The sequence below is a fragment of the Ammospiza nelsoni genome, chromosome 3 (genome assembly GCF_027579445.1).
Source record: "Ammospiza nelsoni isolate bAmmNel1 chromosome 3, bAmmNel1.pri, whole genome shotgun sequence".
Taxonomy (NCBI): domain Eukaryota; kingdom Metazoa; phylum Chordata; class Aves; order Passeriformes; family Passerellidae; genus Ammospiza; species Ammospiza nelsoni.
In genome coordinates this window covers 3,588,089-3,614,771 of record NC_080635.1, presented here as the reverse complement: position 1 = coordinate 3,614,771, position 26,683 = coordinate 3,588,089, and the positions used below count along the sequence as shown (strand labels likewise).

The window sequence follows — 26,683 nt, the reverse complement described above, 5'->3', positions numbered from 1 at the left end:
CTTTTGTATTTTCTTTAAAAAGAGAACTAATTTCTTACCTGCCTTTTTCATGTCTCTCCTTCTTTCTTCTGATCTTCTGAACACGTAAACACCTCTAATAGGTTGAACTTACCGTGAGATGCAAAGTACAATAACTGTCTGAATGAAAAGCCTTAATCAGTCATGGGTTTGGTAAATGATGTCTCCATGCCATCCATATTGAGTGTCCATTACTGCTGGGCATAGCACATTAACTGACTCATTAGCTACTGCAAACCATATGGACATAGGTTTGGGTGGGTTGCTCTGGTAATATCCTGAGGTGAGCTTGCTAATTATTGTAATTACGTGATCTTAATCATGAGGCCAGCCACACAAAATAGAGTCAGGAGGCTCTGAAATGGGTGTCAGTGCACCCAGCAGTGACTGAGCTGAGCAACACGGCCCCTGGGTGCTGGAGCTGCCTGGATACTGCAGGAAGAAATTTCTCCCAAAGTTCTGAGGACCTGGCAGGGAGCAGCAACAATGGAGCGAGCCCGGCAGGAGCCCGGGATCTGCACAGGGACACAAACAGATCTCCCAGCACAAACTGGGAAGCGCTTCTGAAACTTGATGCCTTCTTGTCAATGCTCTCAATACCGAGATGTTACATCTCTGGAGTAAATTTAGCCATGATATTTTAAGCATCAGTGAGATGGGGAGCAAAGCAGGGGAATTGAATGTGGGAGCGCTAAAATGTCAGTGTTAAATACCACAAAAGCATCACAATGCAGTGGTGAGAGAAGCTACAAGTGCTCACCTACTGTAGGAAATTTAGGGGGCTTTGTGCATGTGACACTGCAAGATTTCATATAATTGACTGCAATCTTTTGTATTCAAGCTTAGGTTTGAGCAAGGAGTAGAAAAAATTAAAATAAATGGAAGATGGACCAGATGTTTAATGTACAGTGGTTTTAGACAAAGACAGAAACAAATACAGCTTCAGGACAGGTTTGCTGTCTTATTAAACACTTAAAACACTGCCTCGCTGACAATCTTTAAATGCAGGCCATGATAAACCAGCACAGATTATTGTTACTCTCCAGAACATATGATAGAAAGACTTTGATACTGGTGGGATTTGTGCATTTTTACTCTTATTATTCATTCACATTTTACTCTTATTATTCATTCACATTTCTCCTACCAGGATTTTTGAATTTGGCAGTAGTGGTAGCTGTACCACCTTGAAGGGAAATCGCTTCCATGATAATTAGGCTTTCCTGAAAAACCCAAACCCCCACATCTGTAGTTGTTATGGTCATTCATCCCCTTTATCACCTCTCCAAACTGCTAATTTGTAGCAACTGTGAAGAGGGCACTCGGCTTTATTTGATCAGCAGAAATGAATAACAGTTTGGGAAGGTTTCCAATTGGTTGATTACAAACAGGGGAAAAGAAAAAGCCCCACCTCCAGTTCAGTCCAACAGGAAAAGAGGATTTCTTAGGCCCACCCACAAAACACGGGCATGTGCTATTTAACAGGGCCAAAGGTGCTAAGCGGATTAGAGCTTGTCTCAGTAAAGTCTTTGGTCTTTATTAATTTTTAAAACTATGTATGTATCAATTTAATTTTGAAGTGTCTGAAAGCAAACCATCAAAGCTTTGCTGGTAACACACACCTTTTTGTGGGCCTGCTGGTTATGGCTGTTTATTAACATAGATCTGGATTTAAAATAGGAGCTCATTCTTCAGGAACAGCCTGGTATGTGCAGGAACTTTTCTTTTAATATTTTCTTTTTAAATATGAGTCATATGACTAGTTTCTATTACATTCCTGTGTGGTTGTCTTTGAATTATTTTAACTTTTCATGACTGATAAAAGCTTGAAAATCTTTAACTTTGTATCTATTCTCTCATTAAAAAAAGAAAAACCCAAACAAAACAAAACAAAAAAAAACCCCAGAAAACAAACAACCACACAAGCCCTCAGGTATTTCTCACAACTTGTAGGATAAATACCTTAAACCCTCTTATACCACACGTTAACATTAAATTGCAGAAGTTGTGATAGAGCTCTAAGTTATTAAAGATGGTTTGCTATTCCTCAGAACTCCATGAATTATTCATACTTAACTTGTTTGGTTTTGTTTTTTTTCCTCTACCTCATCTGACTTCTTTCACTTTCTTATGAAACTTTGTCACTTTCTAGGGAAACTTTGTGGGCAGGGAGAGCCTGGAAGCAGGAAGCCCTTTGATAATGCTTTCATTTCAGTTTAATCATGTGGACAACTTCTTTGCTCCGCTGTTGCAAAGAGGTTTCTCCTTAAACAGAGGTTTGTCCTCTGATTCCCAGGCAACTATTTTGAGGTAATTTTCTTCTGGAAAGATCCTTTACCCAGGTAACACACAACACTGATGATGATGATGGTTTCTTTGATGCTGAACTGGCATCTGTGGTTGCTTTTTTAAATGAGCCAAACAAACCCCAACACCACCCTCCTACAGTCTGTTTTGGCAATTGTTGCAAAGGGGAAAACCTCCACAAAATGCTTTATGAAAATTTTTAATTTCCTCCCTTTATGGCTGAGCTTTCTGCTGGTGATTTTTCAGCTGGTCTTTTCAATAATGATAAAACCACAGAGCCTGCAAGACTGATGAAGCCAAAAGAGTTGTTACATAAAGGCTTAATTTACTGATGGCAATGCAGGCTTTGCAGTTGTAATATGTGTTAGTACTTTTAAGTTTACTTGCAAATTATGTGGTTGCTGAAGTTTTGGATTTTGATTGTTCTTTTTAAGAAGACACAGGTCTTTAAAAAAAAAGGCTTAAACTTTTAAGTTTTGTACCCTTTTTTTTCTGGAAAAGGACTAATAGTCGTGGTGTGGTGTTTTCCCCTCAGGTCTGCCTAGGTGGTGTGTACCTGGGTGAAGTGACCCTATCAATAAAGCAAAACTTGCACAAAATGGTGGGTCATGATCAAAGCTATGCCCTGGGATCTTGGGGATTTAAAACTCACCTCACTCACAGTGTCCTTTACTGCAATTTACAAGGGGATGGGCCTGATGGACTCCTGGCTCAGCAGCATCTCTCGTCTGTCCCTGCCTGGAACCAGCCTGAGGTGGCCATCACCTCCTCCACTGAGCTGTTCTGGGTGAGTACGTGTGTTTCTGGGTGGGAACAGTTACCCCTGACCGCTGCCAGGAAGGTCCTGAGGGAAAACCGACGTGGCCTGAGGGAGGCGTGGGACCGCGACAGTTCTGTGACTTCACTGCACCTCCCAAACGCGCCTGGAGAACAGTTCGGCGGTTTTTTTTACTCCAAATCCTGGCAGCTGAGACTTTCTTTTTTTACCTCAGGCAGGAGGCCGTCTGATCTCCTACTTCTCAGTGCACGAAATATTTTTTTTTAAAGTTCCTCCCTCGCGAAGCGCAGCCTCAGAAGCGGGAGAGCGGGAACGCCTGGGGCTGATGGCAGCGGACGCCATCTCCCTCATGATCTCCCTGCTCCATCTCTCTCCTTCTCCGTTCCCTTTAACGTCCCTTCTCCCGGAGCGAGTAGCCGGAACTCCCGGGACACACCGACTTTTCGGTCACCATCTCCCCGCTCCGTGCCCCCGAGGAGAGGCGGTGGCTGTGGCGCCGCCTCAGGGCGGGGCTGAGGGGAGGCGGGAATGGCGCGCGCCCCGCCCCGCCGCGCTGAGGGCCGTGAGGGGGCGGCTGCGGGAGTCCCCGGCCCGGCCGGGGCTGCCCCGGCCCTGCCCCGATCCCCGCCCCGGGTTTCCCCGCCTCGGGTTTCTCGGCGGGAAGACGGCGTCCCGCCAGCCATTCCTCCTCCTCCGGCTGCTGCGGAAGTGCCCGGCTGGGAAGCTTGCGGCCGGCGGCGAGGGGAGGCCGGGGGGGCTCTGTGGAGGTGGGTGAAGGGGAGCGGGCTGAGGGACATCGCACCCCCTCCCTGCTCCGTGCTGGAAGGCAGAGCGCATCGAGGGATGTTGTTACCACCTTCTGGCAGCAATCTTTCAACAAGCTTTCTCTTTCGTTTTCCCCTCCCTCAAGGTACCATGCCGCCCAAAGGTCCCGGCAAAGGCAAGCTGCCAGTCCCGCTCCCTAAAGACATGATCCTGAAAGACACCGAAGGAAAAACCTGGAGGCTGGGCAATCAGATCGGCCAGGGAGGATTTGGCCTGATCTATTTAGGTAAAATACTGCTGATAATTAAGAGCGTGACTTGCAAATTTTTTTGTAACTTCCTGAACTGGAAAAGGCAGTAATTTTTAAAAGCATGGTTTACATGCTTTTGGTGATCCTTGCTCCAAGCGTGGTTTTCTGGGCTGTTGTTCCTGCTCCATTCCTGCAAGTGATGCAGAGTGTTCTCCGTGGCCTGTCCAGCTCGTTTTGCTGGATACTAACACGATTTTCTATGGATCTTGAGTGGGGTAACCCAGGTGCCGCTGTGTCAAAGCACCGCCAGGTGATGCTTTTCAAAGTAAAGGTACTTTTCTTAGGCATGGTTTTGGCCTTCTGTCGCCTCATGCTCTAGCCCGCTTTCAGTTTCTGCTTTTTGGAAGTGTTATTTTCTGGCCAAGAGTAAATTAGTTTTAATGCAGGAAACGAAACAGTAACAATACTTAGCTGGGTGCTGCCTCTGAATTCACATCTTTTCAGCAGAGGTGGAAACAGTGTTCTGTATTTGCCCTGGCCTAGATAAGTTTCTGTGACTCCTTCAGAAGAAGCTGCTGCGTTTCAGTCAGTTTGTGCTCTGTGAGGAGTGAATAGCTCTGAAAGGCAGTTTGTAAAGCATTCTGGGTCACTGCAGAGGGTGTCATGTATGTTGCTGTTGCTAGTCTCTGAAAAATAACAAGGCAGTTATTATGAGCTTGGTTTTTCTTTTTTTACATGGCAGCATATAGAAACTAGTTCACAGTGTCTGTTTGGAGTGAAGTTGAGCTTGTATGGAGCAGTGAGGAATCACCTAGAAGCAGTTTACTGCATTGTCCATGAAGCCTAACATGATCTCTTTGAGTTACAGTAATATTAACTCTACTTGGAATATTGAGGCTTAAAACTTAATAAGCAAGTCACTCCTATACACAATCCAGCTTCCTTTTATGCAGAAATCAGCACACAATACAGTAGCAGTATATCCTAGAGGTTCCTGTGGTGAAGTTTCTGGTTTGGTTTCCTCTGGAATTTTTATGGTTCACACTGTTCCTCACTGTTCTGCAGACAAAGCCAGTGGGAATGACGGAGGTTTCAGGTAATAGAGTTGCCAAAGGGTAGAGCACTTGTTAAAGTATTTTCTTTTTGGTACATCTTACTACCTTGTTATGACCACCTTTGAACCATTAGTTGGTTACATTTGAGAGGTGCTGTGAGCTGGGCACATGAGGAAATGGACCCTAACATGGGCTAAGAAGTAAAGGTGTCTCTGGGACCTTCCATTCTGAGATAAAGGACAGGGAGATGGGAACCTGCAGAAGTGTCCCACAGACAGAGGGCTATGAGGGAGCTGGGGATGCAGTGCAGAGAGCAAGTTTGTAGTGTAGGACCAGTAGTGCTGTGTTCCTGAATCCCTCTGAATGTGGCTCTGTCATTCCCTGCTGCAGCCAAATCCCACTGGACCTTGAGGGTGGCTTAGCACATGGCATTCAGACATTCCAGGCAGATTGGAATTTTCTGCCTGATCACAGAGCCCACCAAGGTGATTTCTTATACTGAGGTGTTTGTTGTAGTTTGGCTCCCACTGAACTGAGGTGGAGAGCAGTCAGTGGATTAGAATGAGAGTCAGGGACTCTTGGTATTACTATTCTGTTTTTTGTAAGTGACAGCATGGCTGAGGAAATGCAGCTGCCACTTTTGTAATGGTATTTGTGTTCATTTAATCCCTTCTTTCAGCAGGAACAGTGAATGCTACCTGCAGCACTGCACTGCACTGAAGGCTCAGTTCCCCTTGTAGCTCATCAATTAAAGAGAAAATGGACATTCATCCCTAAGTATTGACACTGAAGCTTTCTCTTTTTGTTGTCCACCTTTTGATCTCTGATGTGTTTATATTAAAGTTTACCATTCAGCAGCTTCTTGATGCTACAAAATTCAGCTGTCTTTGAGAACCAGGGGGAGTGAGGTAGATGACAATTTTTTGTGGTTAAGATACAGGTGTTTGAAGACACCTCCTTTGCTCTGTGTTGTTCAGACCTGTTTCAGAACATCCAGAGCAAGGTGTGAGAGGACCACTAACTTTGAGAGAAGGAGCTGTAGAGAGGTGGGGGACAGGAGGTTCAATTGCCTGCCAGGTATGAAGAGCACAGCCCTTTTACTAAAGTAAAGGTTAACTTTGCCAGCTATATCTTTTAATAAGTATTTTTACAGTAGCAGTGTAAAGATTTTGATGTGGTTGTTAGAGCTTAATTTCCCATTAAGGGTATTCCATACTCCATTAATCTATAACAACGTTCTTGAGAAATTTTACAGTATCTCTGCAAAATCTATTTACTAGGGGTGCATTTTGTGGAAGACAGTTCTGTTCACTAAATCCAAGCTGCTGAAAGCCATTTACTGACCCTGAGTCCCAGGATGCAAATGGAGGGCTCCAGAACTTCTAATTGTGGGCATGAAAGTTACCATGATCTTCAGGTTCTGCCCTGCCTCACAAATGCTTTCCCTTGTTCTCTGATTACTCTTACTCTTTCCATTCTGTTCCAAATTGTTGTGTTGCTGGTGCTGCTTTGCTCTCAGGTAGAGCTGTTCCCCCTTTGGTAAGGGGAGCAGAATGAAGAGCACCTGTGGAAGGCTGGGACATTGGTGCTCTCACAACTCTGGTTTGTAGCCCTGTGGAGAGCAGTGGAAAATTAACCAAGAGCTGAGGAGCTTTACATTCTCTCATTTATCTCTCTGATCACAGCCAGTAATTAACACCAATCTTTATATAAATCATTCTCTAGTCCTGCTGCAAGCACTCTATTAATGCACAATTTGGACTGAAAATGTAAATGCAGAAAGGTCACACAATGTTTTGTTAAGGTTCGTCTGTCACGTGGAGCCTGCTGCATCCAGTGCTATCTACTTGCAGGCTTCTTTCTCATGGAAAGGGATGGTTCTGATAAACAAAAATATTTTTTAAAATTTATGTACAAATGTTTGTTAGATGGTGGTTTTTACGACAGCCCTTACCACATTGTAAATGTGTTTTAATTTTATGAAGCTCAGGAAAGTAAGTATTGATAAAGTCAACATTGAATTGTACCCTGCTTGGAGATCAGTGTAGCCAGTGCACTTTCCTTTCCTTTTGAGGTTTTTTTTCTCACATTTTCAAGGAAGAGAGAAAAAATTTCTTCCTGAGCAGTGATTAAATGAGTGAATATTGTCTTTTAATACCAGCAGTACAGGGAGCCCTGCTACTGGAGGAGGTAAGGAAGATGTCTGCTTGGTCCTGTTCTTTTAAGCTGGGGTCATAGTGCAATCTAACTGCAGATATTCTGGGAATCAGGCTGAGGTGGGAAAGAGAGTTTGTTTCTGTTTCAGACTAATTTCCATGGGTAATTTGTATAGTTGTGAGCAAGGGATGTACCTGTGTCAAGGAAGAGAAGCATCGATGGAAGCACACTTGGTCCTGTTGTTCATTCCTTGGTTTGCTTGGGAAGCTGCTTTAGCAATTGCTTCTGGAGAGACAAAGTCCTTCAGCAGTTGCCTAAATTGAAATAATGCAGCAAGTTAATTAAAAATGCAGTAAAATTATACCGAAAGATAAATTCAGCATGGCTTTTATTAGCTCAATGGAAGGACAGATCATAATAGCAAAGCCCTGCAATTAAAAGCACTCGCAGGTAACTCAGGTTAGGGATGGATTTTTCTCAACTTCAAGGTGAGAAATACCTGCAGGTGTGAAAATAAATTTGTTAGTAGACAAACACCACTTCAGGTAGGGTCTTTTTGTCTAGTCACTAATAATAACTATACAAATAGAGAACTGCAAGTGCCCTGTTTGTAGACAGACTAAATCATAAACTCAGTATGATTTTGCTACTCAGAGGCTACTTAGGGCTGCCTGACCTGCACTATCTCAAAAAGAGAAAATATTCCTTACCTTTACTAGTTCTTGCTGGTGAGTGCTTCCTCTGGAATCTTCCCCATTTCTTTTTTTCTTTTGATCCCCTGTAAGCTGACAGTCTTCACTTGGAATGTGTAACTCATTTTTGCACAGTAGTGGAGAGCCTGTTACAAAGCCTGCAGAGGTCATTGCTCTTACACTGCAGTGTTCTGCTACATCATGTGTTGGGATTCTTCTTCCATATGCTGAGTAATCCTGGGAGGTCAGGAGAGCAGTTTTGATGGAATTTATTTATTATTTACCTTCAGTGGGGGATGGAGGAGGAGCTTTGGAGGACAGCTCAGGTACCTGTTGCCTCACAGAGGGCACTCCTTCAGTTGTCTTTGGCACCTGTACCCTGCTGAAACTGGCATTGTGTCTTCTGAGTGGGCACCATGTCAGACCAGCAGATGGGCTGCAGCAGAATCTTGCCAGAAAACAGTTTGTGCATCAAGTTTTAAATATTGGAGGCCTGGGCTCCCATCTGAGAGTGCTGTAAGAGCAGGCCATGCAAAGCTTTTCTGCCTGGGGTTAAAGGATGTGTCATCCCTATTCCAGCTTGAAGTAATTAACTTTGAAAGTCAAACAATTGGCTTCCATTAGTGTGGCATACAAAAACTCTGGTGAGTCAGGATTAAGGTTTCACAGAAACACAAGTAAGAAATGTTGTGAAATTGCTTTACCAGTACTGAATGCTCTTAAATTGGAGGCATTTGGAGTTACCTGCAAAACAGTGGAGCAGTTGAACATTATTTTGTCCCAAAATCAGTTTAGTTAAGTCTTGCAGAAGGTGGGTGTAGTGGAGGGTTATGTATCTGTAATCTGTATAAAACCTCTCTATACACTCAAAGCTAAAGGAATAAGAATCTTGAATAAAACCTGGTCAAAACCCTGCTCAGCAAAGAGTCTGTCCAGGAAAAGGTGCTGCATCTATAAAGTAACAGAGAAGCAGAACTTCCTTAGGCTGCAATGAAAGTGGGGTGTAAACACCCTTCAAACATGAAATGTTTCAGTTTTTGGGAGATATTGCAGTGTCAGGGAGGGGGAGGCAATGTGCTTTGTTTGCCTTGGCACCTTCCCTATGTACGAAATAGATGAAGTTGTGTTTAATAGCAAATGCTGGTTTTTATTGTGTGCATTTTGTTTTTAGTAATTCTATTGCTGCAGCTTGTGTCCTTTTTATCATTAGATGCTCTGAGCAACACTCCTTCCCTGCTTTTACCCAGTGAATTTACCCAGTGAATTCTTGGCTTGACTTGAACAGAGTCAGAACTTCTCCAGCTTTCTTTTATAGGTAGCCTGTAACTTCAGAAATGTGATATTTTTGAGATTGGTTTAAATTTCTGCAAAAACTAAGCTGATATATCACTCCTCAGGATTAGCTAATGAATGGGACAAAGCAAAAATAAAATAGTAGCAACTAGAGAACTTCTGAAAATACTTTTATTTGTGTTTCCAAACAAATCCATCCTCAAAATATCCAACAGTGGCAAAGACACCAGCTGTGGACAGGAGCAGGGCTGTTTCTCCAAACTGCCAAATCAACGTTGTTTTCTTTTCCACTGTGTAAACTTTGTCAACAAAAGTGGTTCTGTGAGAGCCATTGAAAATATTTCACCATATTCCAAATGTGACTGCCACAAATTAACTGCTGAAACTACAACAAGCACGTTTGAACTGGCAGAGGGAATTGGCACGTTCCTCTGTCAGGCTGCAATTGTGCTGTGTGCTCGTAGGAAATGGCAGTTCAGCCACAAACACCCTTTTGTTACCATTGCTGGTTAACATTTAGAGAGTGCCATTAATTAAGGATGTGGCACTCAGCACCAGAAAGGATGAAATTCATGGTTAAGGTGGATGATAAGGCCATAACTGCTGTGCTGGGTGCAACTGGGGAATCCTGGGCATGGGTTAATTCCAGTTGAGGTTTTAGTGCAGGCACAGCAGTTGGGAATCATGGCTGGGGTGTGAATCTTACTGCCCTGCTTTATTTCAGAGGGCATTTTAAAGCTGTGTGCCCCACTCTGGTGTGCTGGCTGTGACTGTGGATTGAAGGGGAGGGAGGGAAAGCAGAGCTGTGCCCTTTGCCCTCTGCAAATGTTTTGTGAGACTCCTCTTGGCATGAGCTGAAAGCAGCCCCAGCCTCCGTCACAGCCACATCCTGCACCAGTGCTCCCAGTCATGCAGACAATGGTTTGGGTTGTGTGTGCCTGCAGCAACACCCCCTCCCCAAATGTCAGGGGTTGTGCATCTCTGGTTGGCAAAAGCAGCAGAAGCTGGGAACTTGTGCACTTGTTATGCTATTTTAAGGGCGTTTTTGCAAACATAATCTCACCATATAGTGCTTCTGGTACCCTCTGTGAGTGCTTATCTGCCATCAGGGACCTCCTGCCTATCAGCACTGCTCTCCTGCAGAGTCTCTGCTCACTGTCCTGCAGTCTGCATTTCCTGATTGTAATATTATAAATAGCCATGTGCTACCACACAGAACGAGGCTAGCACATGGCTAATTACGAGTGTACAGTAATTAACTATGAGCTAAACTCGCAGGAGAGTATGTGGTGCTGGTCTATGAGGTATGTAATCAGACTGTTTGTTAAACCTTGGGAGCCTTTCCAGTCTGTTAAATAACTATACATAGTAATGAGACAATTTTTTAAAAACCATTTATGTTTATTTATGGACAAAAAAATAGTCTGTCTTTTTTCTGAGCTGTGACTGGAGTATTGGTTGGCATCTGAATGGGTGGTTAAAGTGGATTAGCAAAAGGTGCACCTACAACTTCTGCTCACCTGTATGGGTGAGACTGTCCCAGCATTGTCTGTGTCAGAGGTTTAGTGCTATTTGTGGGGACTGTAGTGCCTTGTTCCAGGAATGTGCAGTAAAAATACCTTTTTTCCTTTTGTACACTTGAATGGAACTCATTTTGTGGGGCACCTGTTCCAGTGTCCTGTTGAGCTATGACTTTTCTCCCTTTTCACTTTGTAACCGTTGCTGGTTATGTTTGGGTTTATTTTCCTTCGGGATGTGTGACTTTCAGTGTGACTCCAGAAGCATCCAAGCCAGCACAGTGTAAGAACCACGGGGGTGAAGCCCTTTTGCTGGGCTACCTCCTGTTAATTGCTCCTCTTCATTACCCTGACAGCTGTTACTCTGTTCCAGATTACCATGAACGAGGCCTCTTTTATAAAATGTCAAGAAGTCTTCAGGGAAGTTAGATCAGCCTCTTTCAAATACATTTAAATTTGATACTTGCCTACACCTATCAAACCTCTGTTAAGTAACGTGGTATTGAATTACATTTTCTTATCCAGACGTTCTTTTCTGATCTGTGCCAGTGAAATGAGCACATCAAATTCTGTTTGGGTGATGTGATGTTGTTGAATGCAGTGAAAACATACGGGATGTGCTCCTTTTACTAATGTCTTCTATTAACACATATTCTATATGTGGCTGAGAAAAATGAAACACAGAAATGCCTGAGCCTTAATTCCCACTTCAGTACAAAAATATGGTAAGAGCAAAGTGTACCAAAACTTCCCTTCTAGTAGATTTAATGTGTGTTCTGCGTGTGACTGTTACTTGTGTGAGTCTGTGGACAGTTCACACCTTCCAATGCTACTGTTTTAATATTTGAATTTTATTTTAATGTGTTATTAGCACAGCAGCATTCACATGGGGAAGTGTCAGTGGGGAGCCTGTGGGTGTTTGGGGTGTGTACCCTGCCAGATTCATCCAAGATGCTGAATAGAACTGAAGCAAGATTGCAGCTGAAGGAAGCAGTTCATTGTAGAAGTATTTTTATGCCCTGACCATCAAAAACAGTAAGCTTGGATGGTTTGATTAGATCCAAGTTTACTTGATTTTTATTATGTGGTTAAAAGAGCTCTATTTTTGTGTGTGCTCATGGTTGAAGTGTTTCACACCTGGACTGTTGTTGGCATATGATCATTATCAGAAGTTTTAAAGGGACACTTATTTCCTAGGAATTGTATTCTTTTTGCCTTTCTTCAGTGATGATTCTAAAAGATGATTTAGTCTCATTAAATTTTAATCCCAGTGTAGCTCTATGTAGCCTCAGTAGTATCAGAGAGAGCTGATAGTTCTCTCAGGGTCAGAAGAAAATAGGATTGCATTGTCTGTGCACAGGGGTTCTGTCTCCTGGGCTGTAATTGGCACATGTGGTCAATTATTGTTTTCAAATCTCTACTTGCACTGAGAGGCACAATCCCTCAGCTCCCCTTTAGGCAGGTGGTGGCTGTGCTATCCCCAACTTAGGCCAGTGTCTAAATAATGCCAGAATAGAAATCAAGGTTCTAGGGCCAAATTAATTTGTGATAGAGGAAAGCAGACAATCCTGTCTAGAGGCATAATGTAGGTCAGAACTTTAAAGTGGTGTCTTTGTCACGACAGCAGATTGACAGCAACCCAATACAGTGGTTTTCCAATTGGCTGGAATGGCTTAAACAGGGTCTGTCCTAATGGAATGGCTCATTGTGGTGCCAGTGTGCACTGAGGACATCCTGCTTACTCCTTAATTAACATCCAGGGCACACTTCTGAGAACAGGGCTTCAAATTGCTTCTCGACTTGTTGATTAAAATTTCTCTGTGTGTTGGTTTTGTTTTATATTTCTTTGAACTTGGCAAAGCTCTGACCTTTAAAAGCAGGAATCCAGGCCATCTTTTGGTGTGTATTTTTGGTTGCCTGACTCAGTGTTAGCACATTCTTTATTTGCAATTACATTTTGTTGCATACAGCTTGATCTCCATCTCTTTGTTCCTTTTGCAGCATCCCCTCAAATTCAGGTTCCTGTAGAAGATGATGCAGTGCATGTCATTAAAGTGGTAATGTGCAGATCTCATTTATAAATTATTAACTTGCATACAGTTCTTTCTCTTGATTATCCACCCTTATTTTCAGCATTTGGTCTTTATTGCATGCTTGTTGCTTTTGGTGCTCTGCGTTTTTTATATCCTTTGCCTGCTTGGGGATATATTTGGCATTTCCATGACACACAGTATTTCCTTGACTTGATTTTTTTCCTTGATTACAACCCTTCAACAGTGTAGTAAGGAAAATTAGACTATGATCTCAAACACACCTGATCTCAAATATTTCTGAAAATAGTGTCTTAAATAATATCTAAATGAATCTGTGTTGTTTATGAAAATGCATTGCCAAGTAACTTTGCTTTTTAGCTACTTAAATTAAATTTCAGGTGGCATGGAATCTGGGAGATGGGAGATAAAAGGGGTTTCATTCTCTTATTTCCTTTATGCTTCTCTTAAAAAACTGTTGTCTTTCTAAGGCCTTTTATGATACCAACTTTATTTGTTTCTCAACAGGAATATCTTGAAAATGGCCCCTTGTTTTCTGAGCTGAAGTTTTACCAGAGGGCAGCAAAACAAGAGCATAGTAAGTAATGTCTCAGGTAGAGGTAAGGACAAGTCTGGGTTTAACTACTTTTCTTAACAACTGTTGCTTTAGAGCTTGAAAGCCAGAACCAGTGCCAGCTCATGCAGTGGCACTTCTGGATTGCTGTAGGTTTTGTTATTTGGGTCTTGGCCTTGTCCTTTCTGGTCAGAGGAGAGAACAGAAGCCAAGCAGCCAGAACAGGGCCACATTTATTGTCTGTACACCAAGGAATGGACTCCAGAGACAGGCCAGCCCTAGGACAGAGAAAACACCCCAAACCTAGAGTTCCCAGCTGCCTTTAACCCAATGTTATGGTCTTCTTGTTATTGCAGTAAGAAAATGGATGAATCTCAAAAAAATAAGATGTTTAGGAATTCCAGTGTTTTGGGGATCAGGCCTGGCTGAGTACAAGGGAAAAAGGTAATGAGATAAATGGTAATTAAGCCTCAGACTGACTGATGACCCATTTTCAAAAGTGGAGATTTAGTCCTTTCAATCTAACTCAAACTTGCAGTCATGTCTTAAAGGATTCCTCCCTTTTCTGCATTTCCTCATAGCTACAGGTTCATGGTCATGGAGAGACTGGGGCAAGACCTCCAAAGAATCTTTGAAGATTGTGGCAGCAGGTTTAAGAAGGAGATTGTTCTGCAACTTGGGGCACGGATGGTATGCACAGAGAGAGGAAATTGCTGTGTCTCAAATTTGCTGAGTTCAACTAGAGAATTATCCTGCTAATACAGCTCCTTTAGGTGGCTGCTGAGTTTAGACTTAAATGTGTAAATGCTGTGTATTTTCTTATTTCTCTGGGGTTTTTTAAGGAAAAAGGTATTTAGTGGAAAATCAAGACTCCCATACAGACTGAAATTTGGTCAAACCAATTTTTTTTCTAATGGGTTAAAGCACAGACCATCCACTTCAACCTGTGTGTCTAGACTGGGATGTGTAAGCCAATTCTCATGTTTCAGCATGTATTGATTTTTTTTCAGTGTCTGAAGGGTATTGTATTAGACATCCATATTTGTCAAAGTTCACAATTGCATGCCTGAATGCCAAATTTTCACTGTGTTTGCTGAACACACTGATTATACAGGCCAGGATTTGGCCAGTCTGCAAATACCAGTTTTGTTCTCAGATGGGTGTCACTGGCACATCCCAACAGAAAGTTACATACTTGCTCCTTTGTAATATGATTTTTGTTGTGAAACTGTGAATACTGAATATTTATGTTGTGAAACTATGCTATTGCTGAGCTCAGGTGGATAGAGAGTGGAGTAGAGGCAATGGTCTTAAGTTAGAGATGAGGAACTCTTAGACTGGATGCATCCAAAGCATCTCTTTAACCTAAATTTTTTTTTTTTTTTTAATTGAAGAGCTTTCATAGTCACATAATTGATAAACTTGTAACACTCCAAAAGTCAGGATTGGCTTGTCCTTTGGATGAGTTGCCAAGTGCAAATGTATTTTTTAATAATTAGAGGAGCTGGAGGTGTTGATGCAGGGGGCTGTGACATGAGATGCTGGTCATGTAATAACTGGCAGGATCAAGTGTATGCCAGACCTTTAGAGCTGATGGAATGTGATCTTTCCAAGAGCTTGGTGTTCTCAGCATCTCCTCTGGTGTTTGTAAAGTACTGGTTTCCTTCTGGCTCTGTGATTTAGAAGCTGGTACTCAGGGAGTTCCACAGGGATATCTCAAGCAGAGTATGGCTTGTTTCTGCTTTGCCATCATTAGTCCCAGCAAAATTTGTCAGCTCAGTCTGTGTAGCCCTTGGTTCCTCTGTCTAAATGAGAAATATTTGGGGGCAGAGTGGAGAAGATGATGATGATGTTCTGTCCTCTGTTCTGAACTCTTTCCTAGTTGGATACTTTGGAGTACATACATGAAAATGAGTATGTCCATGGGGACATTAAAGCAGCAAATCTTCTGCTGGGCTACAGCAATCCACACGAGGTGAGCATGTTTACTTAGCTACACTTTTACTGTGTTTATAACCATTGAAAAGTTTTAAGTTTTGCAAATGTTTTGCTTTCCCAATTCACATATTAAAAGGAATTTATGCATGAACATTCACATCCCCTCAGAGCAGATCTGAGAGTGGCTCTGCGGAGCTTGAAGGCTGTGAAAGAAGCAGGACAAAGCTGGGCTTTGTTCCTTCTGTGTTCTGCTGACTGGGATAGTGCTATGGATGAGTAAACTAATGAAGAGGATAAATTGTGGGACCTAATTGCTGCTCTAGGTTATACCAGTAAAGGATTGGATGTGGCCTATTGTACTTTCATTCTGGGAAATTCTAGATTTCTAATATTGCCATGAATTGTTTCCATGCCCTAACTCTCCTGTCCTGCTCACTGTAGTGGATAGAACAGGTAAGTAGGATTAAAGTTGCTGTTCTCTAGCACTCTGAAGCCAGCCTTGAAATGGAAGTGTTTGGGTGAAATGTTTTAAAACAAATCTTTTGGTCCTGTCGTATTCCATGTGCTCTTCTGATGTCTTTATTTTCTTCAGGTAATAAAATCTAAGTATGCTTTTTTAATTGGAAAAAAATCATTTAGGAAAAAAAGGACATTTCCAACTTCACTTAAATATAATTAGCTGTAAGCAATACTTCTTTCAATTTTGGTTTCTCTGCTGCTGTGATAAAGAACCAGATCTTGCAAAGCAGCTCACTGCCATTGGAGGTGAACATTTGAGTATATCTGCTCTTTTTAAAAGCTTCAACTTAAATGGCTGAGTCAAATTTAACTTGTCAGCTTTCTGAAAGACATCATTTGAAACACAGCATGGCTGTTTAAGACAACCCTGGTTTATACAGTGGGAGCAGCCAGTGCATAATCACAGTTTATGGTGTTCTGCTGAATCCAGAGGAGAAGGCTCTTTAGAGCCAAATTGATCTGCAACCATTAGCATAACTCAAATGACTTTTCTTTTGTCTTGGCTATTGTATATTTTTATGAGAGCAGAAATGCTGCTGTTTTTTGAAATTGCAATCACTTTGGAATTGTCCACTTCCAGTAATCATAAAATGTTAAGACTTAGAGCTGACTTGGAATTGGGCAGGTTGCTGGGTGATTTTCTGATTTGTTTCATGTGTTATTTGTATGAAGACTGTGCTGTACTTGTAATTTGCTTTAATGATAGTAAATTCATTGACAGGTTAAAAGTAAGGTACTTGTGAGTTACTGGACAGAGGTTTTAGTGTTTATTTTCTAGAGTTTATTAAATAAAAGAAATCAGTAGATGCTCCAGTTTGAGTAGCTCCTAACTCAACATGTGCAAAGTGTACATCACTGCTGGGAGGTTTGCTGCAGAATTTTGTTTCACCAAAATTTCTGTTCCATTGAAATTATTCTATAAGACTTTTTAAGAAGTTCCCATTCTAGTTCAGAAGTGCTAATGAGGAGAATTTCTAATATTTGCTTGCATTTCTATGGTAGGAACTAAATTTTCATTCCTGTATGTGTGAAATGTTTGTGCCACCTTTCTCACTCTGCCAACCCAGTGAATAACTCAATTGCCTTGGTCTTGGTTGTTTTTTTTTTTTTTTAATGTAAAATGATCAACATAATCTCATAAATAGGGAGTGAGAGCATCTAGCCTGTGGCAAGCTCCAACTCAGGAGTACAAGCCCAGGGGCTTCTCTAGCTCCAGTGGGAGTTGGCATAATAAAACTGCCTGACCTAATGATTTCTGTTATGAGATTTTTCTAAATTTTAATGCCAGTGGGTTCTTTCTCTTTAGGGTCTAGGATTTTAAGAGAAAATATATTGTAAGTGTAGAATGTTGTAAGTATAGAATTAAAGAAACTTGTTTTTAAAAGAAACCAAGAACTCATCTCTTAAAAATAATATTAATCTCTATTCAAAATATAATTCCATATTCTGTTTTGATAAAGAGAGATGAATCTCTGTTCAAAGAAGCAGGTGTACCTTTATACTGAATTCTATCTTTTTTTGCAACTGCAGAAAGTCAGTGACAAATTTGCATCTAGGAACACACATCAACAGTCACTAAATGATAGAAAAAAATGCAATTTTCCTGTGTTAAACTTCCTGCTGCTGGTCTCTCTCTTCTGTAAATAAGAGTCCCCTTTCTCAAAGGGCATGTGAAATCCATACTGCTCTCCCCTGCTTTCTGTGGCACGGCAGAGAAACAAATAAAGTCAAGGTGCTGTCAGTGTGTGACCTCCAGATGGTGGTTAGAAACGGGGAGAGGCTCCAGTGAGTGCCCTGAGAGAGCTGCAGATGTGCTCACAGGGGCAGCAGGGCCATCCCTGAGTTCCAGGTCACAGGATCAATTCTGCACTCAGTGGCTCTGAGCAGGGACTGCCAGAGCAGCACTGAGGGACTGCACAGCCCATGAATCTCACACAGGCCTCAAAGGAAACTTGAAGTCATCAGAACTATCAATTACAGGTGAAGCAGTCTCAGGGCTGGGGAGAGTTAAAGATGACTCATTGCATGGTCCTAACTGTATGATAAAGCAGAACAAGCAGCATTGATGGACTCTGAAAGAAATTTAAATCCACTCATCTCATTTAAATGGTGATGCTAATAAGAGGGGCAAGTGGTCACCAGACAAGAGCTTAAAATCTGCACTTTAAATAAATGAGATTTGAGAGAGCGCCTCCTGCAATCACCTTGTAGCATTTTTCCCCATGGATTTTATAGGCAGACATGTTGCAGACTCAAGTTTGGGTTTAAAAGCTGGGAATTTTAATGGTATGTGCACCTCAGTCCTGATTTTAAGTCTTTCTTAGACCAAGTCAGTTACATTATAGAACTCTGACTTGATTATCAGAGATAGAAAAATACAAAATTGTTTCAGAAGATACAGAAATCATGCATTGATCTTTTGGGAAAAAGTTGCATGAAAGCAATTCTGACTTCAAGCTGTTTTTCATTGTGAGGTGAATCATCATGATTCCTGCTTTTTAGCCCACTGGGACAGACTTGCTGAAGTGCAGGCGAATTGAGAAAAAATCAGATCTTCTCTGTTCTCCTTCAGGGCAGAGATGCCCTGTGCCCCTTCCCCTCTCTCTGCTGGTAACCACCATGGACCTGAGTCTGCCTTTACCCTTCTTGTAGCCCAGTGCCCAGCTGAACCTGACAGCACTCTGGCCATTAGCAACCAATCTGCCTCTTATTAGCAGGTATCTACTTAATTATTTACAGGCATGACGTAAACTAGGAATGGAAACAGAGAAAATCACTGTACTTCATCCTTCCAGCAATAAATCTCCTGCTCTGTCCTTCAAGATAAAGGGAATACCACGAGAATCCAGAGGGCCAGGCTAATAACTGCCCAGCTCAGTGCAAATAAATATCATCATGGGTCCAGGTTGTAAGAATTGTGTGTGTTTAGCAGATATTTAGCACTTCAGACACCAAGCACTGTGAGGGAGTCGTGCACAGAAAGGGCAGGGAATGGCTGAAACTGTGGCTGGCTTCTCATGCTCACAAATAATTATTTGTGCCTGTGATGATTCACTTGACCAAGAGCACATTTATGTGTGCATGGAATTAAAGGTGAAGACTTTAGAAATCTGGCTCATGGTTGGGAACAAAAATCTATTAATGACAGACCGTGCTGAGCACTGCAGAGCCTGGTGCAGACAGGGCTACTATGTAAAGAAGAGAAACCTGAACAAAAACAAGAGTTAAAATAAGTGAGTGGGAAGGAGTGTACACTGTGCCACAGCTAAACCCAGCTGTTCTGGGCTTTTCCCTGCTACATTTTCATAATCCACAGCATCTTTTCTTGTTCCAGTGTCCTGTTTGTCTTGGTTGCTCTACTCTGTTTTGTTCTTTTTTTTGTTTTTTCCCCAAAAAAAGCATGCAGATAAAAAATATTTATGGTATTGAAACCCATACTAAAACTGCCTTAATTTTTGCCAGTATTCTCTAACACTCATCTGCTTTTCCCCTTTCCCACACCCTTAAAAAATCCACAACAACTATAAACTCTAAATGAGCTACCTCTACCATGTTCTGAGCAAATTTGGAAGGGCATGCAGTATTACATTATCAAAAAGTGACAACTAGCTATAAAGAACTATATATCTTTTTAATGATGAAAGGGTTATAATGAGAATTGATGAAATGAAATTAATGGTAATTTAAAATAACACAGTCATTCTGATAATGGTTGTGGCAAGGTTGTAACAGTGCCTTGCTGGTTTTGTACAAGCTGAAGGGGATTGATTTTTGTTGGTGGCCAAGAGGCTTTGCCTTGAGGGGCTGCCATGTTTGTGGACAAAATCTGATGTGAAAATTAAGGAAGTGATAAATGGCCCAGCTAGAAAGAACCTGACCTGGTACACTCATGGCCAACTTTTGAGGAGAACTGCTGTCAGGATCACCCTGCATATGAGTGGCTTTAGGAAGCAGTTGCTTCTTTATTTCCAGGTCTTTCCATCTTCAGTCAGTGCAGGAAACCTAAAGTTCCTTCTCACTTCTAGGGTGTTTTCAGTATAAATTGAAAACTGCTCTGCTGATATGGCTACTGAAGGTGTTTTATGCAAATCCATTGGTTAAAAATGTGCTGCATTATGGAGCTACCTTAAAAATAAAAAATTACAAAGTGACTGTGGTGGGGGGTTAAGTTTGACTAGCAAATATTTGTGGCTGCTTTCTGGGTGGCCTGGTGTTGGTATAGTTTGAAAGATCACCAAGGCTGGGCTGTCACATGGGAGTCTCTATCACATAAGCTGGCATGCCCAGCCCAAACCAGAGAGCTGCCACAGGTGCTGTGGGTGTATTTTCTTTCCTAAGTTGAAGTCTTACTTTAATGTAGGCATAGCCTTAATTTTTAAAGGTATTTTATCTTCCTGTCTATGTCAGAAACCTGTAGTCAAGGAGAACACAAAGCACAGCACTGAGTCTGGAAGAATGCACCTCCTAGGCTCCTCTCTCCTTCCCAGCCCACAAAGGAGGCAACAGACTCACAGAACTTGGTTTTTAGGGTAATTTGAGTGAGTTCTCTGGCTGTGGGCTCAGTTAGGGCAGCACCAGAGCATCAGGAATGCACCAGAGAACGGATGCAGGAGAAAATCAAATCAGTCAGCCCGACCAAGCTGATGCCCTGTCCCAGATTTTGTAGCCATCCATGCCTCTGGTCTTTGATCTTGTATCTCAGTTTGGCTGGGCTGTCAGGTGAGAAACATCATCAATAATCTTAAAAGCCACCCCCCTGCAGGAAGTGAGGGCTGCAGCCCGGCTTACACGCTCCAGATAAGCTCAGATCCTGCAGCAGAAACAGTAAAACCAAGAGACCAGCAATCCCAGGATTTGAAGCTGCCTGCAGCACAAACAGGAATCAGAAGTTGAACAGAATGTGCTACAAAGTAATGTGTTACATTTTCTTGAGGATTTTTTGTTTGTTTGTTTTTGCCGTTTCCAGGACTGACATAATTAAATACCAAGTGAGTGCCAGGAAAGTTTGTTTTAGACTTTTTTAGGATAAACTGTTTTGTAGCCAAAGAGGAAACTAAACTAACGTTCAAATAAGATGTTTTTCTTTATCATATAATAAGATTTAGTTGCAGTGATCTCTATGCCTTCAGATGATTTTCAGCTTTTGCCCCAAAAGTCCGTGGATGGAATGCTGATTGTGGCACTATTGCAGTACACACAATTTGGGCCAACTGTTTTTTCTCTTACATTGATTTAACCCCATGTATTTGCTTCAGAGTAACTGAGAGACCACAGTTTGGTTATGTGGCTTTTTAAAATGCTTTCTAAATTCAGTTTACTGGGTTTACTGGGTTGGGGAGGGCTGGTTTGCTTTGTTTTAGCCTACTTTGAATAGTTGATGTAGGAAGTTAGTGACAGTGGCATTCCAAAGAGCTGGATTACAGGTGGCCCAGTGCCCAGGAGCCCCAGTCCAGTCCAGCTGGGGAAGCTGCTGCCTCTTCCTCTGCCTTGAAGGTGCACAGAAGAGTTGAATTGGAGGAGTCTCAGCTGCTGGAAAACCCAAATGGGGAAGGGAGGGAGTGTGCCTGCTGAAGTGAGGGGAGGAAGGGGTCCCATAAGCAACGTGAGGCTGCATGAAAGGCATATTGCAGTTTATGATGTCTGGATGCCCACCTGGAGAGCAGAGAGCTCAGGAACAAAATGAAATGACTGAAATCCTGCTCGACTCTGAAATAAGAAAAGAGTATAGTAGTGGAAGGATTTAAATGGGGAGGGCAGCTGTTATAGCCCCCAGTTGTACATATTTTATCCTGAGGCACCATTTGGTTTAATAAAATTTAGATCTAAGGCTGTCCTTAACCTATCAGTTTCTTAAGACTTAATTATAAAGGTTATACTTTCAAAGGACAAAAGCATTATTCATTTGTCTGTTCATGTCTTCCAGGTTTATCTTGCAGATTATGGACTTTGCTACAGATATTGTCCCAATGGGAACCACAAACAGTATCAGGAAAATCCTAGGAAGGGCCATAATGGGACAATAGAGTTTACCAGCATAGATGCCCACAAGGGAGTAGGTAGGTTTCTTTTTTTTATTTCAGATGAGTGATTACAGAATGAGTAATCAGGCTGTGAGTGCTGCTGTACACAGGAGAAGCAGTGTTGGGGATTGCTCAGCCCCTGGTGTGGTGACCTCCTCGTGTGCCTGGGAATGCTTCCCCAGGGCTGGGGGAAGGGCAGCAGGACCAGCCCTGGGAAGCTCTGCACACACAGCACTGGACAGCCCAGGACAGCCCTGAGAAGAGCTCAGCATCAAACTTCACTGGTTTATGTTGGGAGGGCTGGTTTGTGCTCGCTGTGCCCTGCAGAGGCAGGATTTGCTAATGCTGCATTGTCAAGGAAAAGGGTTTGGAGCCTGCACTGTCCTTTAGGGAGAGCTGTGGCTGAGTGTCACCATCTGTGTTATGGGAGGGTATTTCAAGATGACATTCCTTCTGCAAGGAGAAAAACCTTTTCTCAAGCCATAAAGTGTTAACTTTTTGAAATCTTTTTCCAGTAGCCTTTCATATATCTTACTTATTTAAACTCACTTTGATGGTATTGGAAACACATTTGCAGGTAAATTACATACATAGTCCTTTTATTGGATATTGATTGTACTGCCTTGCATTCCAAGGCAGACTTAATTCAACAATTCCCTAATTAGTTAAAGTCATAACCTATGTCTTGTATTCATTTACCATTAATTAAACCTTAGCTGTTTATTACGCTGCAGTCCAAATCCAATAGCAGACCCATAGAGCCATGGAGAAGGGACTGGGAGGTCAATATTGAAAATATATGGTGTAAAGTCCCACTGATGGCTGCATTGTTCACAATCAATATGGTCAATGCAACACAACTTTCTTAGTTGCTATGTCAGCAAGACAAAAAGTCAATTCTAATGTTATGCTAGTGAAAAAAATGGTGATTATTGAAAAACTTTGACTCTTGCTACAAAAGAGTGTTTTTGTTAACTTTTCTTTCCCCTTTCCCCTTCTTCACCCCCAAGATCAGCTCAAGCAGGAGGGATGGTTTGCTGCTGCCAGCTTGGTGAGCATCAGTGTCACCAGTGATAACTGCAGGAATTTGTGCTTGTTAATAGCTGCTGAACTGTTACCTTAAACTAATACTTTCTAACGAGTTTTAGTTCGCACAAACAACTGTATATTATTGCTTTTTCTATTAAAAGGACCATTGACCATGTAATGTAAAGGTTCTTGATAATTTGCTGGAGCTGTTAAAACCTGCAGTCGTTTAACTCTGGTCATTAGGAAAAATGAAATAAGACTGGCAAGTATTTCCTGCTAAGACAACTGCACCATTTCACCTGCTAGAAAATATTTTGTGGTGAGGAGAGCATCTGTTTTGGACTCTTGTGGCCCTCCCAAGCTTGCAGGCTGCTTTCTGGAGAGCTGACTCTGCCTGCTTTGCTGGTAGAGTGAGTGGTGTGGCTGTACATTGGTATTCGATGTGGATGCTCTTTGAAGGGTAGGTGGAAGCTGGGATATTTGTGATTTGGCTGTTGGGTAGTTATAGCAGCCAGTTTGGTAGTGTTTGTGGATGGGTATGTGGTTACAGGACAGAGAATTCCTTCTATTTGAAAGTGCAGGGAAACTTTACAGGCAGAGGAAGCCTGAGGTAAGTTTTGCAATCTGTGTCTTGGATAACCTCCTCAAAGAGCTAAATGTGGTGGAATTGGTTAAAACCAGAGGACTCCACAAAACAAAATGTTCAGACAGATAGTTTGAGGGAGCTTACCCCCCCCCTTACACTTGAAAAGTGTTTCCTTGATAGCTGCAAACAGAAAATCCACTGATTTTTTTTTTGCTCCTGCCAGAAGAGACTGCAGAACATGATGTGGGACCTGGTATGTTGCAGAGCATCCAAACTCTTCACATGGAATGCCAGCTCTGACCTTGTGGTGGTGTCCTGCCTTTGTGTGGGACAGAGTTCATTCCATGCCAGCAGCTGGTGCAGTGCTGTGGTTGGGTTTAGGGTGACAATGACACTGACAGCACAGGGATGCTGGAGTTGGTGCTGAGCAGGGCTTCCCTTCAGGCAAGGACTGGTGAGTTCCCCGTGCTCTGGCTCTGAGGAGCTGCCCAGGGAGCTGTGAGGGACCTGGCCAGGACAGCTGAGCTGGCCAGAGGGATGTTCCATACTGGGATAACAGGGATAAACTGGGGGGTGGCCAGGAGGGGCCAATCACTGCTCAGGTGCTGCTGAACAGTTCTGTTGTGCATCACTTCTCTCTCAGGGGGTTTGTTCCTTTCTTTACCTTCCTTTTCATTATTATTATTTTTAAAATTTTAAGTTCAAGTATTAAGCTGTTGTTATCTCAACCCATGGATTTTAACTTTTTTTCCCTGATTCTCTTCCCTGTCCCTCCAGGGAGGGGGAGGGTGTGAATGTTTGTGTGGTACTTTAATTGGTGGCTGGGGTTAAGCCACGACAAACAGCCTGAATCAGGAAGAGCAAACTGCCAGAGTTTCCCCACTTGCAGCAGAGCTCTCAACATCCCAGGAAAATCTGCATCTGCAGGGACTTCTGTTGGAGATTGCAGGGGTTCAGCTGGCACAACGCAGCAATGGGTTCCTGCTCTCCTGGTGTGAGGCTGAGAGGCACAGACATGGCTTAGGATGCTGAAAGACTTCCAGCAGCTGGGGCAAAGGGTTTCTTTGCTCAGCCATCTCCTGGATTCCCTGCTCATGGTGCAGTCTCAGCACAGTCTCCTGTACAAAGTGAGGTGGGGTGTTCTGAAAAGTCTTTAAAGACTGTGGGCAAATGGAAGGTGCAGAGACAGCCTTCATTCTGGTGTCACCCAGCTTTTCAGAGTGGAGGGCTTTGTTATTTCAATGCTTCAGGAACATAATTCTCATTTTTAAATATTATTTTATATAAATGAGATCCTTTCCAGAGGGCATTTCCTGCATGTGTGTAGCAACATAAGTATCTCAGCCCCCCTGAGCAGCATCAGTGGCTGTGCTGAGCCAGACAAATGAGAACATTTTGACTTGTTCATGAAGCAGCTACTGAATACACGCAGTGATTTGAGGGACATGCTGAAGCTTTAACAAAATTGGGAATTTGAAGTTTTGATTCAAAAGTGCCTCTTGGCAATGCTTGGAGCTGATACCCTCCTTGCACAGAGCCAGTCAAATGCATTCCCTTCCCAGTAATTTAGGTCAGTGCTGGAGTTTCTGTGGTTGAATGAAGATTTAATGGGAGGTTATTCCCCAGGACCTCCATGGAGCTCACCAGGTGTAGAGTGTGCAGTGCACTGAGATCCAGGAAGGTTCCTACCAGTGGCCACTGCAGGGAAACACTCTGGGGTGCTGGGATTGGTCTGTGTTCTCCTGACAGCCTCTGGAAAGGCCAGGTGGGATGGATGTGCTGTTCCTGTGGAGCTGCATCCTTGAGCTGTGTTTGGAGTTCTGGAACCAAGTAAGGCCCAGGCTGGCCTCTGCACAGGATCCAACCTGCACCATCAGCATTCCTGGATGTGTGGCAGGATCCCATCCCAGCCAGGGTGTGGGTATTTGAAATTAAAACCCTTTTTATTCTGATGCAGATTTCTTAGGGCACAACTGCCTCATTGGTTTTAGTGTCTCATTGGAGTGTACTCACTGTATTCATTTTTAAAGACCAGCCTGTATAAACAGTATTGCATTTTGGTTTGTTGATTGATAATTAAGGAGAATTATATCTGTACTCAGTGTACATTTAAAAAGTTGTTACGTAGTTAGTGTTAAAAAGTAATATTTGGATCAATGGCTCCTATGGATTTTTGTAGATTTTCTCCTCACTGAGGCATGCAGTCAATACCTAATTTCTCTGGAGATTTACTGCACTTAACATATTGAGGTTCTTTTAAATACTCCAGTCCTGTGCATTGAGTGTGTAAGCCCAGTTTTAATTTGCTATCATTGATGAACATAAGAGTATGAAGTATCTATGCTGAATTCCCTCCAGCATATATTTGTGTTTGCCATCGATCCCAAGCTGAGTCCTCTCCCTTCTCCCAGCACTTCACAGGAACTCTGAGCAGTGATGCCATCTCTTGCATCAGTAGAGACCCCACTGAAGTCTGTGCAGGACTGATCTCCACATCTGCAGCAGTAAAAGCTGCTTCCCCCAGGAGTGGGGACTTTGGGCAGGCTTCTCTGTGCCCCTCACGGGGGTTATGAGCTCCTTGGGCTCCTTGAGCTCCATCAGACACTGGCTTTGTCCAGGGCAGTGCCAGCCTTGGGCTGCTGGCAGGGAAAGCCCTGCAGCCCCTGTGCTGGTTTTCCCCACTGCTCAGGCAGAGCTGTTCAGTGGTATTAAAACCACAGCTCAGTGCTTGGCCATTTTTCCTGTTCTGCTGACTAAAATATGTGCAGGGTTCATTTTGTGAGGAAGGATGTGCAGGAATATAAACACCTATGCCTGGAAACACATTCTTTGGGAGCCTGCTTCCAGAGAACAGAGCTCTGAGTGCCTCTGGATCAAGAGGTTGATTTGGCATCTGTCCATGCATAGTTAGGATTCAGAGGGAGCCTGCAGGAGTTTTTTCTTTTTTTTTGTCGGTCAAATGAATTATTGATCTGCTGCAGTTTGATATGTGTTTCCCAAAGACTGCGTACAGGACAAACTGTAAATCCTAAATAATAAAAGGAAAATATAACCAGTCTGGCAAAAAATGGGTGGAACTTTGCAGTGGGAAATAAATAAAAAGATGGTTTAGTTCCTGAGAGTTGGGATTAGAAATGTGTGCCCAGCAGAGGAAG

General features: G+C 42.7%; 1 protein-coding gene across 6 annotated transcripts in view; it reads left to right on the top strand.

Moving 5' to 3' along the window:
- The first annotated feature begins 1,528 nt into the window (after positions 1 to 1,528).
- The window catches only part of VRK2 (VRK serine/threonine kinase 2), a 38,779-nt gene continuing 13,624 nt past the window's right edge, over positions 1,529 to 26,683 (top strand). For 2 of the 6 annotated variants that reach the window (XM_059468919.1, XM_059468925.1), the window contains exons 1-8: positions 3,667 to 3,870; positions 4,014 to 4,154; positions 12,834 to 12,889; positions 13,391 to 13,460; positions 13,793 to 13,880; positions 14,018 to 14,126; positions 15,319 to 15,411; positions 21,817 to 21,949. In XM_059468919.1, coding sequence (XP_059324902.1) covers positions 4,019 to 4,154; positions 12,834 to 12,889; positions 13,391 to 13,460; positions 13,793 to 13,880; positions 14,018 to 14,126; positions 15,319 to 15,411; positions 21,817 to 21,949 — 685 coding nt within the window. In that variant the 5' untranslated portion in view covers positions 3,667 to 3,870; positions 4,014 to 4,018. Of the gene's footprint in view, positions 1,724 to 2,306; positions 2,329 to 2,860; positions 2,927 to 3,011; positions 3,113 to 3,666; positions 3,871 to 4,013; positions 4,155 to 12,833; positions 12,890 to 13,390; positions 13,461 to 13,792; positions 13,881 to 14,017; positions 14,127 to 15,318; positions 15,412 to 21,816; positions 21,950 to 26,683 lie in introns of those variants that run through there. The other 4 variants (XM_059468921.1, XM_059468922.1, XM_059468923.1 and 1 more) reach the window with 4 other exon arrangements.